The sequence below is a fragment of the Gallinula chloropus genome, assembly GCF_964237585.1.
Source record: "Gallinula chloropus genome assembly, chromosome: 3".
In the NCBI taxonomy this organism is placed as follows: Eukaryota; Metazoa; Chordata; class Aves; order Gruiformes; family Rallidae; genus Gallinula; species Gallinula chloropus.
In genome coordinates this window covers 37,136,398-37,156,767 of record NC_140087.1, presented here as the reverse complement: position 1 = coordinate 37,156,767, position 20,370 = coordinate 37,136,398, and the positions used below count along the sequence as shown (strand labels likewise).

At 37.9% G+C, this 20,370-nt stretch overlaps 1 protein-coding gene across 1 annotated transcript in view; it reads left to right on the top strand.

The window, feature by feature from the left end:
- The window catches only part of PDE10A (phosphodiesterase 10A), a gene marked incomplete at its 5' end in the record, with an annotated part of 179,305 nt that overhangs the window by 97,226 nt on the left and 61,709 nt on the right, over window positions 1-20,370 (top strand). The window contains one exon of the mRNA XM_084261656.1: window positions 10,353-10,381. Coding sequence (XP_084117782.1) covers window positions 10,353-10,381 — 29 coding nt within the window. The remainder of the gene's footprint in view (window positions 1-10,352; window positions 10,382-20,370) is intronic.

Below are 20,370 nucleotides of genomic sequence, written 5' to 3'. Positions count from 1 at the left end.
TTTTTTTTTCCTTGACAGCTGTATTTTTAAAGCTTAAGATTTAATTTTCCAGTTTTTTTCTTTGACGGTGGTGGTGAACAATATTTCAAGGAAAAAAATACATTTTTTTCCAAATCTTACTTTGCGAGTTACATTTATTATTATTTTCTTTAGGTGCAGTTTGGTTTTTTGATCAGTAGGAATTAGTATTATTTTTTCTTTTTAGTAGAGCTTGTTTCTAGCATGGTAGAAAGTAATCCTAGAGAGGTCAGTAAAGTACATCATAGTTTGTAGCACCTAATGTCTTTGTCCAAGCTTCTTGCTCGTCCTGGCATCTCTGTTCTTGCGTTTCCTCCTTTGGAAAGCGTGTTTTAAAGCTGTCTTCTTTGGCTGTTCTTTACGCTTTCAGTCTTCCTTTCTTTAATGATGTTAATGTTTGTCTTTTGAACCACCAGCTTGTTATGTAGTTATTGGGCTGTTCTCTTTGGTTTACTGTTTAGTAACGTAATTTCAGTCCTGCAATTAGGTGTCAGAACAAGTGGCCTGATGTTTAGAAATGGCCGAGTCCCCAGCAGCTCCTGAATGAACTAGTGCTATTGGCCATTTATTTCTCATGAAATTTGGGTGGCCTTATATGTGTGCCTACATGGATTTGAGACCCAAACGAATTAACTAGCTCAGCTCTGGTGTTCCTTAACTAAGTTGATGCAGAATACAAAGAAAACGTCTAAGGAGAAGTTGTGTCATGGTTTTGAGTTTGTTTGTTTGTTGCTTGTTGAGTTTTTTTCCTTTTCAAATTCTTCTTTTGGGTAGTTGTGTGGCACTTGGTTATGTAAGAAACTCGTATTGGTGTTGACAGAACTATACAGACGGCCTGATGACAGGAGTTGGGAAGAATGATGCTGTAACTGACAAAACATGAGATTCCTCAATCATGACTGTTTCCAAACTATTTTGAAGGCATGGGGAGAAGGGGCTTAGATTATGAATTACCCTTTTCATACTTGTAGGAATAGATTTCTCGCTTGGTTGCCTGCTCTCAGTGTGTGATCGTTAGTAGTTCTCTTAGATTGACAATTTGGGAGATAGACGCAGCTCCTTATCCCAGCAGGTGGCAACTTCAGCCATGCTGAAGAGGTATGGCTGGCTTTGGTTCCTTTTATTCCACCAACAGAAGTGGTACTTCCACTCGCTCTTAACTGTTGTGTTAGATATAGTTTATTAGCTTCCCAGCTGATTTCTTTGTATATTTCCTGAGTTCTTATTAGTTTTTCAATTAATTTACCATCTGCATTGGATTTTGTTAGTTAAATTAAAAAGCACATGAAAGTAATTTTATCTTGCATGAACACATCCAAATCTTCATTCACTGTAAGCTCATACATCTGTATTTCCAGTTTTATTTTGGATGTTTCTATTTTTTCTCCTCTTGTTTCTTGACTAGTCTATGAGCTGAGAATTCCTTCTGAAACTGCCAGTGTAAACTGTTCTCTGTATGGGTGTCTGAGGCACACTTGCCTTGCAACCGCTAAAAGTGGGATGCTTTCTATCAATGAGTCTTTCTCATGTTCCTAACTGCAGAAGTGGTTTACCTCCTTTGCTTGTGGTTGAATGTTTGGTCAGCTAGATCTGTAAGATGGAGCATAGGAGAGGCAGTGCTCTGTTTGAAGCGTGTGTCGAAGTTTCTGTACTTAAAGTTGGTATGAAGTAGATCTGTGGGTGTAGTAGAGTGAGGGTGTGCTGGTAGCTATAATTAGAAATGAAGAAATTATCAGTCCACTGAAGACTGGGTTCTACGTGTTGATTTTTGTGGGATCTCTCAGAGAACCACTGAGAATAACAGAACTGGGTGATTTGGATGCTCTTGTGCCAAGGTATTTAATGACCATATGTCCTGATGTATGTGGACTTATAGATGCCATGGCTTTGCAATGTGTTCCAGTGCTGAAGTGTATACTGTTGGCTCTCACTGTGTCATTAAGGTTGATACAAGACCAATTGGGGGTATATAAACAGTTTCATTTATTTGCAACATTCTTGTTTACAGCCAGGAAAAACTGGTATGTATCACATTTTTAGGTTGCTTTATAGGAAGCTCGCTGTGCTACTTTATAGGATTCATCAATTATTTCACGCATTAATTCAGAGATTACATAGTGCAAAGCCTTACAGTGAGGCTATAGGGTCACAAATGGTTGAGTCCCCACAACTTAGTAAATTACTACTCTCACTTGAACTATGGTAAATCATCGTGCCTACACAGACTTGAGGATTTCACTTCCTTTCATTTCAAGGAATTGGGAGCCTGACTTATTTGGACATTTGTTGAAATGCTAGTGCATGTATTGCTACTTGGAAAGGTGTCTTAAGTCTGTCCAGGTATCTTTAATACTGTACCTGCTACTAGGGAGAGTTAAGATTTTGCATGTGTTGAAATGCCAACATAAGAATATTGATCTTCACTGCCTTGGATTTTGTTGTTGTTGTTGCACAGCAGCCAAAAAGGTAAAATTTTGTGTTATTTAAAAACATTTTTTCTTGTATAATTCCTGCAAATTACAGTTATCTGTCATTATAAATCTTTTAATAGTAGAACTGTATAGTTTAGAAATTCAGATGGTGCTGCTGTTATCTTTTGTGGAGAGCTATCTATAATTTTGTGGTTATATATTCTGGTCCTTTACACTCACTTTTTTTTTCTCTACTTTTTTTTTTGATAGTGTTATCCTCCTTGCAAGCAAAACACTTTGGTCATGGTGGTGGTACTGATTAGTAGTAAATAGTTGAATCTTCTCTTGGTTTCAATCCGTTTATCGTGTTAGTGTCATTTTTCAAAGACTCCAAAGTCCTGAATTATCTGTACATCGTTATTCCGCAACAGTCAACACAGAGTTGCTGAGGGCTTGATTGTGATTACAAAAAATCATTGGAAATACCCTAAAAGCAAAAAGGCTTAATTTGGAAATTTTATTCTGCCACTTTCTCTTCTTCAATATTATCAAGATTAATTTGAACGTTTTCTCTGTTTCTCAGCTTTCAATCTCCAGAGTAAAATAAATAAAATACATCTCTAATACAAATGTACGTATGTTGTAGTTACAGTAGAGTTGCTTCAGAGGGATTGAAATGATTCCCCTGACGTAAATATGTTTCACACCGGATCACTACACCCTCCCATGTGGTAACCTATCATCTCAAGCTCTAATGATCCCTTACCCTTGTTGACGTTAGCAAACTTTTCCTCTGGGGCATTTTCTTTTGTTTCTTTTGTCAGTTGGTCCGAAGGGTGGAAAACTGCTCAGTCTTGATTTTTCTGCAGATGTTGAGGATTTTACTGCAAAGTTCAGTAACATGACATTTGTTTTCAATGAAGTGAGAGACACCAAAATGAGAGTCGGGCAGGCTGCAAAGCTTCTTGTTCTACTTTAGATTCTCTGTAACAGATAAACACTGGAATCTGAACGTTTTAAACAACTTCATAAGAACATGCTATCTTACAATTTTACTGCATGGATGTGTTTTTCCCTGAAAAAAATCCTGTATGTTTCTAAACAGAAAGAAGCAAGATATACTAAACAAAGAAATAGAAATGAAAACAAAATAGAAAGAATTAAAGGAAAACGGTCCAGTAAAAACATAGGTGCCTGATGTACTTTTTCCCCAAGGTGAATGTAAGATGACATTTTTGCCAACAAGTCTAAGATTACTATATTCTCTTGATGTCACTGAGCCATATGTGGTTTTTCCTGCTCCACAAGCTGAGAACCTGCTGAAATTTCCGTGCTGTTTGGGCCAACAAACCTTTGAAGCTGCAGTCCGTGCCAGGGGTAGGAACTCCACAGCACTGAGCTGTGTGCAAGCTGTGATCCCATCCCTTGCCTCTTAGGGTTGAGGGTGGAGGATGGACTGCATGCAGATAGTGGGGAAGGAGGAGGAGGAAGTGCCTTTCCTTAAAATCCCCTGGACAGTTTATCGGTCAGGGAGAGCCAGTCACGGACTAGGAATAAAAAAGCCAAACCCAAGAGGCCCAGAAGGATCCAAAGAGTATGCAAAGTAATATATGTTTTAAAAATATCCAAATGTCTTGCAGTGGACAAGATCCAATCTGGCTTTCTCAAGTTGTTGGAGCTTTGTAGGATCTGCTCTGAGTAGTATTCTCTTTGAATGATCTCCTTCGGCCCTGGATCACTGTGCATAACAGGAATCCTGTGACATTTAGTACATCAAAGCATTTCTGGTTTGCGATGCGTGCTGCAGCAGTTCTGTTATTTCAGTGGAATTCCTTAAGGTATATAGCTGAGTAGTATGTGAGCCAACAGCTATGTGATTTTTTTCCTTCTCATTGAAAACACCTGCTGAACAGTAAAACTCCAGCCATTGTGCAGTATGTTTGAACCACGTTCAAAAGTGAAGGAACAGCTCTATTCAGTAGCAACAGAACAGCCTAGTAGTATCAGTGCTGCTTCTGAAATATATCAGCAAGCTTCAAGGATACCTTATACTCAGCAGGATTCTGCGACAAAAAAATAGGAGAAAATTGAGCTTGATTTAAGCAGAGCAAGACTGAAATTATCTTACTACTGGATGAGAGACTTCCTTCACCAAATGTGTTTGCAAGACCTGTAATCAATTTCAAAGAAGAAAGCTGCCTACAACTGCTAGCGCAGTGAATGTCAAGCAGAATTGAGTGTCAGGCAAGAGAAGTGGTAGATACAGGCAAAAAGGTGTAGGCGTAAGGTAGTAAGCATGAAAAAATCATAAATTGCTATACATGCCCCTCAGCCCATTGTCTGGTGGCTGTATTCTGGTAACAATGATGATTGCACCTTGTTGACTGATAAGACAGATGAGCTAACCAATTTAACACTCTTCATTCAAAGGTCTGTTGAATAGGAAGTGAAGTCATAGGCTAATTACCATAAAACACAATTGTAGACTTTCTTAGTGAAGTACATTCACTGTTGGAAACTATTAAGTTTCTTCCTGGTGGTCACAGACCAGGTTCCAGCATGACTTTTACTAACACTTATTCTGCTGGAGAGAATTTTACAGGAAATTTTATGAAACTTTTAGCTGATGTGAGGAAGATACCATTCCACAAGTGGAGAGGCACATCTGTCATCCTGCTATTTAAACAGAAGTGAGAAAGTAACTCTGTGTTAATCATAAAGCAATTTTCCAAGTCATAGTTTTGTAGAAATACCCTGCTTAGCTTAGTCTAAATTGTCACATATAGAGTGCACAGTTGAGAATTGTTTTTGTCCACGTTGGTAAGTGTGGAGCTACTATCAGCATGTTTTGTACTGCTGAGCAGTCTCAGAAACAAGAGCAAAATCTGGGTCTTCCATGTTCCTTTCTTGTTCTCACAATGGCTGGTGATGCTTTCAGAGGGTCCCTTTTGGAAATTTTCTGGCTAGAACAAGTTATTCTGCAAACTTGTTCCAAGTGTTTTGTCAGTTTTGTGAGTGCTATGACCAAAGAAAACAATGAGTGTCCAAACGTTTTAGGTGTCTCTAATGAAGTCAAAAGCACTCTCTCCTGGCTCCCATTTTTTGTAGTGTATAAAAATTTTTATGACACCTGGCAGGCAATATGTTTCTCTTCTTACCATCTGCAATGAAGTCTTGGTTCAGGACTTATTTTCAGATGCATGTTACTTTGTTGTTTAAGAAGAGGAAGCAGTGAGCATCCTTTTCCAGGAACTTTTAAAAACAAGGATCTAACTGTTGATGTAAAAAAAAGCTAGAATTCAAGTTTTACCCTGCTTCAGGGAAGAAAACCTGGTGTGCCTGCAGGGACTGATACTGATGAATATTCCCTTTCAATGACTAAGTCTGTGTCTAAATGAGCTAAGTTAGCTTTCTATCAAGAAACATCACAAGTGCTGCTGAATTGTGAAATAAATCCAGACAGCTGAAAGTCAGGATTGCTGTTCAGGTGCTTTCAGTGAGACCATACGTTAGGAAGCAAGTACATTTTTGAATGACAGCTTTAGCATTTCTGTTATATGTGTGTGGTAGCTGTCACTTTAGGGAACTCGCCCTCAGCTAAGGTGTCTTTGAAAGACCTTACGGGTTCGGGGGGAGGCATAAGCTGCCAAATGCAAGGTACCTAAAATAAGGTTTCTCAAACAAGGATGAAAATTGTAATTAAAATAGACTGACCAACTCATTTGATGCTGTTCTACTACAGAAATAAATTGAACCTGGTAAACTGTTTCATGGTGGTGAGATGAGTCTTTAGCCAATCTATGCTTACTGGTGTGGAATTTCTATTGACATGTGGGTGTATGACACTTCTCAAGGGGAAGAAAAGCAGTATAAAAGATACTTATGCCGGTCTAATTGCATTCCAAACAACTTGTGTCTTATTAGCTGAAGGAAAAGGAGCCTAGAGCAAATTCTGAAGAGAAAAATTATTAGGTCAATCTGACATCTGCTGTGTGGGAAAACATTCCTTGGGAAAATGTGACTGTACAGCTATCTGGTATCTCATAAACAGAATTAATCCTAAGCATTTGTTAGCTGTCATCAGCAACAACGGTGGACCAGCAGTAATATTTAACTGTGCAGAACAAAGAACAACAGAAGACCAGGGAGAAAGTTTGTGATGGTAATCCCATTTTGGGAGTTTAGAAAGCAGACAATTTTCTGTGGTTTTGGTGGGCTAAATGAGCTCACTGTGGGGTAAAGGAACATGTGTAAGGGTTTTGGTCTGCAGACTTTGCATACAGGGGTGGGAAAGCCCTTGAAATAAATTATGTTCCCCTGTTTCCTCTTTTTTCCAGTTGTGGTATTAGTGTGTGTTTATGTTCAAATCAACAAGAGTTTATAGCATCAGCTAAAACAGGGCACCCTGCTAGATTCCTGATGCGTGCCTAGTGCTTCTGCTGGACAAAATCACCTCTTGCTTAAGTTGCATGCTCCTCTGAGCTGCTGCCATCATGCTACTGTTGACTGACTCCCTCTTGGTGCATCAGAACATGTGGAGAATCATAGCATTAAAAATACACCTTGCAACAGCCTCGATTGAGCAGTACAGCCAGGTGTATGTCTGTATATTAATTTATTTTCAGGAATTCATCATTTTATTTTTGAAACTGTTGATAACCATATTGGCATATTCGGAGTGCCAGAACTAAATCATACATATTTCTTTTAATATGTTAATAATGATTTCAGGTATTACAAAAAATTAAAGTGTTCCTCCTAACTTCTGTGAACAGTAGTACTACCAACAAATGGGATTGAGAGGGTGAAATATTTATGTGGCATGGTTGATCGTATTTGATGTCTAAAGAAGTGAACTCCAACCAAAAAGTTTCTAATAGCTTGAGCATTTATATGATCTCTTTCACAAACACTTGCTGTCTCCCAGGGTGTTTATTTCCCTCAGTGCAGACGCTAATAAGACAATTTCTCCTGTCTGGCTGTTTTTCTGTGAGATATGCCATAATAAATGTAGGACCTTTTTATTCAAGCATAGAATTTTTTTGAGAAATTTAATTCTATAGCAAGCTGCTATTTATTCATATACTTAATGTCTCTGAATTTGTTTTAATGGTTAATCTGTTTCCTTAAAAGCTTCATATTTTACAGGGACGGAACGTGTTTTACAGGCATCTAGATGTATTAGCAGAGCGTTTGATGCTGTTTTTTCCCTTGCCCCTCTCGTCTTTTGCTTTCCTCCTTTCTCTAAAAATATCTTCCATTTTCCTCACTGGTTCATAATCCCGGAATTGTAAATCTTATCTGTAAATTGTAACAATAAACTTCCCAAACACTTTATCTTTCTTCTGAAAAAGGGCGTATTGTTTATATCTTTTTTTTTTATTCTGAAAACTTATCTTCATCGCGTACCATAGGTGTTATTTTTTCCTTTCTGATCTGTTAGCATATTTCTTTTAAGTCCCTCACAGAAAGAAATCAAGGGGTTTTGATTTAATGACCATTCTGTCCATTTTTGCCCCTAGTACCCAGGAAAACCGACTCAGACCTGAATGGGGGCTTTGTATGTTACCTTTATATAACCTCTTAATAAAATAACAATTCCTTTATTATAAATAAGGGAACAAACAATGAATTGCAATGCAGGAATGGCACCTGGGTATTTCATGTTGTTCAAATTAAAGCATAGAGTTATATATGTGTGGGAAGTTTCATGATAGATTAATGGCATTTGTAGCATCTTGCTCAGATTATGAAATTGCACTGCCAAGGGTCTCCAAGAAAATGAAGTCTTCAGTTGCTCTTTCCGATATTGGAGCATGGAAAAATATTTATGGTGGACTAAACACAGACTATGTAGACTTCTATACTGTGTAGTAAGCTTTCATTTAAAAAGCAAGTAAAATGTTAGGAGTTAATAGAGAATGGATCCCTAAACCATCCCTGTGTCATTGTGTAAGTCTCTGTCATTGTTTCCAGAGCTGCAGTATTGCCTGTAGTTCTGGGCTTCTTGTACCAGCAGGATGCAGAGGGATGGAGGCAGGTAAGATTAGTGAGGGTAGCCAGCAGTGCTGAGTGGCTTGATGGCTCCGGCAACAAACCACACTAGTCTTCTCAAGCCAGGAAGGATTTTGATGGGATGTAGTGCAGAGAAGGGCTTGTTTGAGAGATTTGTAGAATTGCTCGCTCTGTAGATGAGGTAAATATAGGGCATCAGATAAAATTCATAATGTGCAGATTAAAAATAAGAGAGAGTTTTTATCAGAATATGTATTTAAACTGCGGAACTCAGAGAACGTTGTGAATGCTGAAGGATGATGGCTCAGGTTCAAAAAATCAACAAAACAAAATCAAACAGCGTTTCTACTCCCTTGAAAGTGTGAGGAAGAAAACTCCATCCTATTCTTTCAAACAGAAAAATATCACCACTAATTCCAGAAATGTTTGGTCCATGTTTGGTTATTGAAAACTGAGTATACTCCAGGGAAAGTGTCACTATCTCATCACTTGGTTTTTGTTTGTTCCTATCTTCCATTGCTCGCTGTCACAAATAAGGCAGTAGGTAGGGCAGTTGGATTTTTTAGTCTAATTTTGGCTGTTCTTGTAACTGGTACATAGTCCAGTCAAGGAAGATTCTGTGATCACTGAACGTTGATGAGTAGGTGTTACACATTACATTGCGGACAACAGAAGTCCCTAAAACAGCTCAACTAAGTTGATCTCAATTTTTCTGCATGTGTAGGTTACTGGTATATCATTCAGTTAGGGGTAAGAGAAGACTAATATTTGCTCAGTTGTGTAATATGTTATTTTGCTTACTATCACTAAATTTTGATGAGAGATTGGTATTTATTAAGAGTTCTTTCATTGGAAATTTGGTCTTGAATCTGTTTTTTAGCGAATAATTTTTTTACTAGCTTTATTGTTAAAAAGTTTTATTCTTAAATGTCAACACACGAAGAACCTTTGCCGGATGATAACACAGAAATACTTGTCCCCTTCTCAAGGGGCACCTTCAGATCCCTCCTTCACCTGGGGATGATTTTGGAGAAAAGAGAGTGTTATCTGCTATTAAGCAGCCTGGGTGATGCCAGGTCTGTGTCTGACAGAGATCAGAAAGTCCATTCAATAGAGATATATCAAAATATGTGTTAATTAGGGGCCACAAATAGAAAGAAATGATCTTTGTGAAATTAAATCTAATTGGTGACTATAAAATTAATTTCAAAAGCATAGTAGTTTGATTCCAAGTATCAAATGAAAGGTTAACAAATAGTTCCCTTAAGTTCTTCAGAAACAATTAACCAGCTGGAGGCTTGTAAGGGTGCGTTTGTGCTGCTTTTGGTGTGTTTCACCTGGAATTTGGAAACTCTTCCTGTGGCAGAGGCATTCTTGCTATGGAACTGCTTTCCCTTTATTTTCAGAATTGCTGCTTGGTGTTTTAGCTAGCGGTTTGTTATTGTTCCTGTGTATATTTTTACATACCTATATAACAAAAAATGAGTCTGCTTGCATTCAAAAGGACAAAACATGATAGTGTGTGTGTGTGCATGTACAAATTTTTTATATACTGACAGTGTATACTTCTCAGGCTGTGCAATACTAACTGTTGCCTTACTGAATTGGAATATAATTGTAGTAGAATGATATAGGACTTCTTGGCTTAGCTGGCCTGTGAACTGACTTATGAAATGTAGGAAATTATGTATCAGGAGAGAATCCAATTTTTTAACTCATTTGTAGATTTAGAAGTTTAAAAGATTGTAAGTGCACACCAGAGTCTCAGGATATTTCCCTTAATTTATTGAACCATGTTAGACAAATTTTGTACAAAGGTGTGAAAGTTCTTTGAAGTGTGGTATTTTTTTCTTTGTTCGGTCTAGAAACTTACCCAAGTGCCTAATTGTTTGTTTTGTTTTCTCTTAGATGAATCAACTCCTAAAGAAGTCAGCAGGGTAAGTGCTACTCTCTATCCCCCTCTAAAAAGAAGTGTAGTCTCTGAGACTCACCTTTCACTGGAGATGATTTTTGTGTGGTCTCTGATCAAGATTTGACTCTATTCCCTGGACATAGCAGATCTCGGGAGGAAAAAAAGCAAATTGGTGCACTGACTGACTGGAGAACAGTTAATAAAGAAAATAAATATTAAGGACTCTTGATTGGCTGTAAATATATTAAAGGAGATTTTGCGTTAACAAATTTAGGGTTCTCAAAGTACTAATCTTGTGACCAGTTTTAAAAAGTTACTTCACAGAAACTGGGAAAAATCATGGGAATTTGAGTATAGGCATAACAGCAGACTATTTAATCAGGGTTGTTGCCTCGAGAGATGGCAAGCATGAGAGGAAACGAGGGAAGGAATATGCCCTATCTAATAACTCCCTTTGAGATGTGCTGTGGTACAGATGAGCTACATTCTTTAATTTGAAATATTTTTGCATTGTATAATATGTAATGTAAAATCTTCAAAGCATAATATTAAAAACATAGTAATAAATTCCCAAATCCAGCCTTCCACCTGATTGATGCTGTGTTCTGCAGAATACCAACCTATGGCTGAGGAATATTTGGGGAGGGGGAGTCTTTTAGAAACTGGTGCCTTTCCTGGAAATGATAAAAGATCACAGCAGGACAATCTGATGCCCTCAAATGTGCCCCGTTGACTTGAAGCACCCAAATGTTATTTCTTGTAAGGTGAAGGAGCCACTTACACCTTTCTGTTGTGGGATCACACTCCTGTTTTGCTCCTCTTGAGTGCCTCACACAAACTATTTCACATTCCCAGGAGAAACACAGTAGCGTCAGACATGTATTAAAAATATGGCTGTTTGAACGACTGCAAAAGCTGGCTGGGTGGCCTTGCTCTCAGTAGAAGTCCTTTGGAAAATATTTGGGTATGAAAGGAGTGGAAACCGGCTGGTAGTGGAAAGCTCAATTTGGTAACCCTGGGAGTAGGGGGCTGTCATAAGTGGGAACTGAAGTTCACTCTCACAAGACTATGAAGATGACATAAAATGAAGTCTAAAATGAGTTTATTTGGGCAGAAGTTCTCCATATATGTGATGCAGTACTGGTGGAAAATGGTGTTTAGAATTTAGGTGAAAATTTTTATGTTTTAGTAATTTATTAATTCATAACACTTTTTCTGGGCAGCCATTAGTAATCAATAAATACAGCAGTTGAGTAAATACCTATCAGTGCAACCAAAGACTGTGGTTATTATTTTATTTGTATATATTGTTTCCATGTCAGAATAATTAGAGACCTGACTGAAAAATCTCAGAAGCTGTAATTATTTTGGTGGAAGATAGTTCCTTTTAACTGGCTCTAATTTGGTAAACTGATTCGCATGTTACCTAAAACTCTGTAAACTGGAGTTAGGAAACATACATAGGTGACCACATTTGAGCTGTTTAAGGTAAAAAAATCCAAGCTCTGGAACCCTGAAACCCCCCTGAGTCTGCCTTGCAAGTCCTCCTTGCCCCTCTTTCCCCCAAATATTGCTTGGACATGCTGGTCCCAGCCACCTCAGCCCCTCGAAGTCAGATAGAGTGACTTAGGAGTTTTCCTGAAGATGGGCAGGCTGCCATCTCAGGTCTTGGAGACGGTGGGGTGCAGATGATATTTCAGATGTTCTTAACTGAATGTTTCCCCCTTGCTTTTTGGTGTTTTTTTAGCTATCAGTCATTGTGCCCTTGGTGTGTATGCCATGTTACGCCTTTTTTTTTTAAAAATGCAATACTTGAGGGCGCTCAGACATGCACCGTGCTACAGATGAACATGTTTGTCAGCACATAGTATTTTTGAATAATGCCTTATGTAATAATGTAGACCATTGTAATTCACCCTCCCTCTTCAGCAGCCGCTCAAACAGTTGCCAGTTTAATTAAAATCTGAACATAAATTAGAATTTAAATTAAGAAAGTTCTGTATGTGAGTAATCTTTTTCAGACAAAACGACATGTTCATGCTGACTGAAGAATTACGAGTTTTAAAGTCATTAAGTGTTACATGTTTAATTCCTGAAAATGTTTGCAAGAAGCAGGTTATGTCATAGGGAAGCACAAATAAAAGTTAGTGAAAGGAAATTTACTGCAGAATTAAATCAGCAACAGCCTATAATACTGTATTAGTTAGGAACCAAGGTAGAAACATCTCAAAAAAAAGATGTTTTTCATTGCTGGATTTTTTTTTGATTTTCATCTTTTGATGTTGAGCAAAGTGGAAACATCAGAACGTTCATTGTCATGTTGGGGCATCAGCTGCTTCATTAGCCTCCATTCTGTTGGGCTTACACAGGGTAACAGAATTAAATTTGGGAGGATAATTTTTTCTTAAATTTATTCAATCCCTTTCTCCCCCCCCCAAAAAAGGCTTGCCTTTTTTCTTTAGAAGCATGTAAGATTATAGGATCGTTCTACGGGCTCGAAATACTGAACTTGTTCATTTGCCTTTTTTTGTCTTTTTATCAGCAAAATGCAGTGGGATGAATGGTGTCCAAATTTGGGTTTTTTTGGGGGTGGAGGGGCATTAAAAAAATCTTTTACCACTTGAATTATCGGAAGGAAGGAAATGTTGGTATTTTCAAGGGTTTGTACTGGAGTTTCACACTTTGAAAATTGAGGAAGTTCTGGAAAATGCTGTTGTATAGGAATTGCATGTTTAAACTTTTGCCGTTTTTAGTAGCTTAGTAGAAAAACGAAAATAAAGAAACAGTCTTGGCTATCAGCATTGCAGTGCATGTCTTTGAAACACAGAGAGAGTAGGAAAAACCTTCCACATATTTTATATTTTGAGACATGTAGAATAGAAAAGCTTTTAAAAAATTTACTGTCTTAAAATTTGGTTTTCTTATGGCAATTTCATCATTATTTGGAGTTCAGAAGTTATATGTAAAGATATACTAGACTTGCCTGACATAGCTGATGAGTGGTGGGGCGGTGGGGGTGGAGCAGATTTCCCAATTCCTGTAGACTGCTTTTGGCATAAGTACAATTCTGGTTACAAAATATCTCATGAGCATCTGTGACCAAATAGTGAACCTGTGAACTTTTTTCCTGCATGCTAGATTCCAGTATTTATGAGATATATGTAACTGGGGACAGAATCTCCTTTTCACGTGATGTAGTGTTGGGAACATCCTTGGAAATGCTGTTTCTTCTGCTTGCTTGCTGTGCAGATGTGTGTTGGCTGATCCCATCCATCCTAGCTACAGAAGTGGTTTTCTGGGCAGATTGATTTTGGAAAGAAAACCAACTGTTGAGCTATTTTGATGAAGAAAACTTAATCTGAATTTTAGGCTTTGTTTTTGCTGTTTTATCCACAAAAAGAAACAAAAACAGAGTGTGAGTTTGAGCACTAAGTGCATACGTGTTCATGAATATCTTGACTAAAGATATATTTCTTTGACAGTGTTAGTGAAAACAGCGTGCATTAGAGACGTGTTATTCTTTTCAGTTGGCAAAAATAACCCATTCCTACGAGAACTATAGCCAGGAGTTTGTTCTACGTGCTGCTGACTTTCCCATGATCACTGTGTGCTCTTTTGTACCTCAGATTCTGAAGTTTAAACAAAAATACTTAATGTTCCTGATACGATCATGGCAAAATTAGCTGTTGTTCATTTCGCTTAATGACTTTCCATTCCATGTTTACTTGAACAATGCTTCCAGCGAAGCTGCATTTTGGCAACTACCTTTGCTTTGTAAACTCTGGTGATGCCAACAGCGACTCACTTTGCACAAGTTGACCATATAAACACCAGAAAATTATTACATAGCAAGTGACTAGCTCATTTACAGTACTTTTATTCTTGGAAATGGGAGTAATACTTTAATCCTCTCCTTTCTCTGTTTTGGACTTGGAGATTTTGGTAGTTGCCTTGGCATCAGCTAGCACCCAGCATGGTATGTCACTGACAGTTGCAGAATCAGCAAGAGTGTTTTTGGTAAATAGTTGCAGTAATGGCATTGTGTCTTCACCATGCAACTGGTAACAAAAGCAAGCTTAATCTTCGCTAGTATTTCCTATTAAAATGGGATTTAAATGGGGTTTTTTTTGCACAGTCTCAGAATTGAGGACTGCCATGAATTAATCAAAAATTTTGGGGAACTGGAACAAATGTATATATTCAGCCTTTAGAGGGGATGTGAATGGTATTGCACCCATTGTCACGAGAAGAAGCTGCTTGTATAAGCTGATTTCTTTATAAAGAAAATCTTGTGGGGACTGCGGTAGTGATAAGCAACAGTGGTAGGAAAATGAGGAAGTTTATTTTTAATTTTGAACATGATGTCTTTAGAGTGCCTGCAAGTCAAGTATTAGGAGGTAATGTGATTTTATAAAAAGCTTTTTAAAAAAGAGGAGCAGTATTCAGCCTTGTCAAGTTAAAATGAAGCTCATTATGCTGTTTTATTATATAATCTGGAGAGGTGATATAATTGAGAGATTCATGCGGGTTTATGAGCCTTACAGTTAACAGTTTATACGCTTACTTCTATATAATCATAATGTTCTTTTCTCGTAAGCCAAGCTTTTGCTTTTTATTATGTATTTTTCCTGTTAACAGTGAAGCAATTTATTTCAGTGTTGCTATTTGATAACAGGGAAGGAGCTGATGGAATGATTAGTGTTGGATGCCAGTGAATGGGGGGCTATTTGGCAAGAAGCTAGAGAAGGTGTTCACCATCTCTCAAAAGCTTGGAAATCAGCTACATAAACGTGCTGGGAAATGTGTGTCTTCAAAATTAGTGAACTCTTTCTGTGTAGAGCAAGAGCTGGTCTGCTTCTTTTTGACATAATCGGGCCCATCTTGCCAAGTGTCATCTCATGTTTTCCCTTCTTTGCTTTTGTCGTGAACAGCGTTTGATGTACGATCGAACTATTCATAAATACCTGTGCATGGTACCGGAATGCTAACCTTTATTTACTGGGCAAGTCCGAACCCATGTCCTCTCCAGTCAAAACAAGAAGAATAGACGTCAGACAGATGAATGTAAAAGCAGTTTTCTCTGAGGCTACGTACAAGCATTAAAATTAATCACCTCAGCTAAGTCTGCTTGTTATAGCTTTTTACTTTCCAGTGTCCAAGTTTAAACAAAACTGGTTACTCCAGCCAACCCCAGTTACCTCTCCTGATTGTTTTTGAGCAGCGAGAATTTTTGAGCTTCCTCTCCAAGCTCACTGCTCCTCTGAAAGGCAACTGTGCTTGCCACATTCTCTCTTTTATTTTTCATTCTAAGGATTTGACATCCTTTGGCTCAGGATTTCCACCTTGAAGCAAGCAAGCAGTCTTACTCACTTTCAGTAGACTTTGTATGTTGAGGTGGATTTTTTTGTTTTGGTTTGTTTTTTTTGGTGGAGGGGTTTTTTTTGTGTGTTGTGTGTATGGTATTTGTTTTCTAATGATGTCCAGACCCATATTTTTGGCTCTTACATTTGTAGTTTAGACGTGTTTTCACTGTTATTAGGACATAGCTATATCTTCGTTATCTGTGCCCAGAAATAAAACACACATGCAAGATGTGAACTAGCAATCAGTGCAGCTAAACAGTGCAAAATATCACAGCTAGTGGTAGTACCAGGCCTGTAGAAAGTATCAATACATGTAAATGTACATATCAAATATGTACACAACCTAACTTATATACGTATAAAAATGACCTGAAGTAAACTTTGTCTCCTTTTCCCAATCTTATTAGTTGGTTTAATTAAATATTTTGGCGCTTTTTTTGGGTTTTTTTTTACAAGCAATTCTTTCTTTGTACCCATTGGTCACCAGAAATGCAGTAACATTGCTATAACTAAAAGACAATAATTTCTTATATTTAAAAAAGTAGGTGATAATTGGGACAGTTACAGGTCTGGGTCCTTTTTGTTTTTAAATTAGTTGTCAGAATACTCATTATGGTAAACTGTGGTGACACATGGTCTGAATATTCTAGGTAATTTTAAACAAGATGTCTCTTACAAGGCTGTCTTTGCAAGCAAGGGTTGGATTTGGTTGCCAATATGTTCCTCTCTAATTATGTGTTACTTTGGGGGTGTGGAAAGGAAAAAAAAAAGTGGCAAGAATATACTTCTGTATAAAAATCTGTTTATTACACGGGCAAATAAAGTAATGGTCTGAAAGTTCTTAGAGGAAATACAGTATTTCTGATTGAGAATGCCATAAGATAAATTATGGAGGCAACCAGAAAATTACGTAGAGTGAGTCTCTAGAAACAGGGTGGTAACTGTGGGTCTTGTGTGATGCTACCTGAAAGGAAGGGAAAGCTGATGTGTTTCATCAAAAGGCATCAAACAATTTAGTTTGTTTATTTTTGTGACTATGGTGCTTGTTTTAAACATGTACAAAAGTGTTGCTGTTGAGAATTCTTTTTCTGTAGAACATGTATCAATGTTATTGAAAACCTAAAAATGTTAAGACCAGTCTTGTATTTCTGGTCCAGTATGAGCATCCCTAGCATGAAATAGTTTAGATTGACATCTCAGTCAATTGTCAAGCAAATGTTCAGACCATTAAGACTTTTAATTGGAAGGTTTTTTTAGTTCATTGTTAAATTTTTTCCTTGATGACTCTTGTTGCTAAGACTATAGTTTTATAGGAAAGAAAACTTGTGTTGGCTGGAAGCTTAGCAGGAGATTTTTGTTGTTATGGGTTTAACTTAGTTCTGTAGTATGCTTCATAGAGAAGCTGTCAGTTTTACAGAGAAGACTGAAGAAGTTTGGGTACGGGTTCTTGTCACTTTTCAGATCTCATGACTTAGGTGTGTATGGTGAAATCCAGACCTTGCCTAAGGGCACCATTTCATATAAAGTACTGTGCAGAATGGATGAATGACTATCTGCAAGTAGTTCGATGAAGTATTAGCTGCTTGTCTGAAATACTACCTGATATAACCAACGAGGAAATAGGCATTTTAGATTCCCGTGTTTATATACAATCTCCTTGGCCTATGTGCATCCTTCTTAGTGATTTAGCACCCTTCAGCAACTGAGGCTCCTTGCACAAGTCTCTGTCCCAGTGGATCCTAATCCTGTTTCAGGAATTGCTTCTTACCTGAATTTATTTATTTTTTAAAGAATTTTGATCTCACAAAATGATTTTGAATCTTTTTTGTTTGGTGTGTTGTGGGGCTTTGTTTTGCTTTGTTTTGTGGTTTTTTTTTTGTTTTTTTAATGTCTGTTTTTTTGTGGTGCTTTTGGGTTTTTTTTTGGGGGGGGGGGGGGGGGAGGGGGGGTGTTGCCTGCTTGCATGTCTTGTATTACATTTATGGCCTCAGTTTCAAGTGCCCTGGGACAGAATAGTCCATACCTGTCCATAGAGTGGCCCCTCTGACACCTCTGGAGTGCCTTGCAAATAGACAGGGTGGCACTGGACACCACTTGTATAACATTATCTGCACTGCCCGTGTCCTCATTGCACGCTGCTCAGCCGGCCTGTGTAATGGTGAGAGTCAGGCAGTGCCATCATCTGCCAGCTCCTCTCACGTAGCAAACAAAATAGAGGAAGCCTGGGATGGCGCCAGGACCTGGTCTTGAAGCACTGAGTATGAGGATCCTTTAAGGAAAATGCTTGATGCTTGCTAGAAGAATTTGTCCCTGCTTTCCCAGAAGTTGGTTTCCAAGGCATACTGATATGGCAGGTCAGGGCTTTCTCCCATTTCTTGGGCAAAACACCTGTGCTGTCCTTCCCCATTAAGCCTCTAAGGAAATGGGACTTTACAGCCACCTCATGGAAGGCAATATGGCTCCTCCCCTCATAGCCCTTCGGTTGGCTGGAGGCTGCCGGCATCAGTGAACAAAGAGCTCTGTCTTGTGGTTCTGTTTGACATCCTCTGAAAGCAGCCCAAATTACAGACGGAAAATAAGCAACATCAAGAGAAATCTCTCTAGATGTGGCAGCTTCCCCATCATTTTGTAGTTTTCACAGGTTTTGTCTTCTTTCCTCATCCAGTGAAATTCTGCATCCCAAAAGTACTTTTGGCTGTCCCTCTCCGTGTTACATGGAATTTGGGTGTTCATTTGTTCAAGCCCTCCTAGCTTGCACACTGTCATATGCTAGGAAGTTTGTAAAAACTTGTTTCTGTTGCAGAACTGGTCAATCAGTGTGGAGAAAGAGCTTTGTAGTAGTATGTACTCCACAGGAGCTTACTCTCTCATTGCTACTCAGAAGACATTTTTGGACGTTAAGAGAAAACAGATCACCTTCTGGATTATGTTTGCACTTCGTGACCCTCTGCTGTATTAGTGAAGGCTTTTTGTTGCAGCAGAAGGGCTTTTTCATTTCTGCAGGAGCATAAACTGCCCCTGGCACAGCAACTCTATAAGCATGAAAGCATGGAAATTAATCTTCGTTTCAGTTTGTCATACATAAAATTTACTTTAGGTATTAAACTGTGTCCTTGAATATTTTTTTTGTGTGTGTCTTAATTGTTCACAATGAATGCTGAAAATTCATCTCCGGTATTTCAGTGTCCCCTTTCATGGAACAAAATGTTTGTGATGCTCAGCTTCTTTCTTTAGATCTAAGTCACAGCACTACAAAATCAACTGTCATGGGTTGCTGTCTTTTATTATACCCCAATATTCTAAACACAAATAACCATAGAAATATTTTATATAAATCCTGCAAAAAAATTAATCTTTTTCATATTTATAAATATTTATAATAGGATTTCTCCTCTTAATTGTTAGGGTTTCTTTATAGTATTGAAATATATTTGGCTATGAGAAATATAATGCTGGTATGATAGTACTAAACCAATTTTTAGTCCAGTTGATTATTTTAATGTAATATCACTGGTATTCAGAATTTTACAGTAACTAGACCTAAATACTGAATCTTAAATAGAAGGAAATCACCAGTGAGAAAAAATGAATTAATAAAAGGAGTTCAATATTAATAATGTGTAAATTGCAAACAGAACTACCATAACAAATTAAGAAACAGTACTTATGCTATATGTGATAAATAAAGTAGTCTTTTTCCACTAAGTGAGTTAAATTTCTTTGAGGAATTACTTTCCTGGAGTAAGTTTTACACCAAATATGCACAAGTCTGTCTTAGCAAGCGCATTGGATAGTGCTTATACCAAAGTTTCCTGATGACTTGTTCAGTGTTTAAATGCATAGTTTCATGAAGAATACCGTGGCTTTTCAACCAAACATAATTGCGGTTATCCAATCTAAAATGCCTAGAGCCAAGTGACTAAAATCTCTTTCATTCCACTGTAGTGCAAGTCAAACCATTTTGCAGCATAACGGGGTAATTCTTTGCTGGTGATTGATCTAAGTCATAGAATCTGGACAAATTCTGTGCACCTGACCAGCTGTGAATCCACAGGTTGCCAGTAATAGGAATCTGACGCATGACAGCAGTGCCTATTATGCAGCTACCATCTTTTTCAGTAACGTGGATGCGTGTAAGGATTTGCCCCACTTACAAAATGTTTGCTGGCATATATTGCAGAGGTGAGGATAAAGGGCACACAGCTTATTGTGTAATTACTATGCATACAGAACTGCTGCTTGATTATGGGCAAAGTTATTACCCTGACACGGCTGTTATGGCAGTGGGCTCATTTTGATGGTGCGTTCTCTTGTTGTATTAACTTTAACCTTTGACAGCTGGATCTAAATCCTGACTATGCATCACAGGTGAAGAGATATGTATTCATTTCCAAGTTCTGACAAGGCATTTTTCCACATGGTAAAGGCTTTGTCCATGTGTGTTCAATTGGCTATCGTTGTTTTAGGATATGTGGCTGTGCATAGTTTTGCAGGTATGGGTTATCAGGTATGAATAATATAGACTCTTGTTCACCTTTTTTCCTGTTAAATGGCTACTAATGGCCGTAAAGTGTAAAAATTTCACTTTAATGAACCTATGCTATTGTTTTCTCCCTTTGAAGAATCATACAATAGCAAATGTGGGACACAA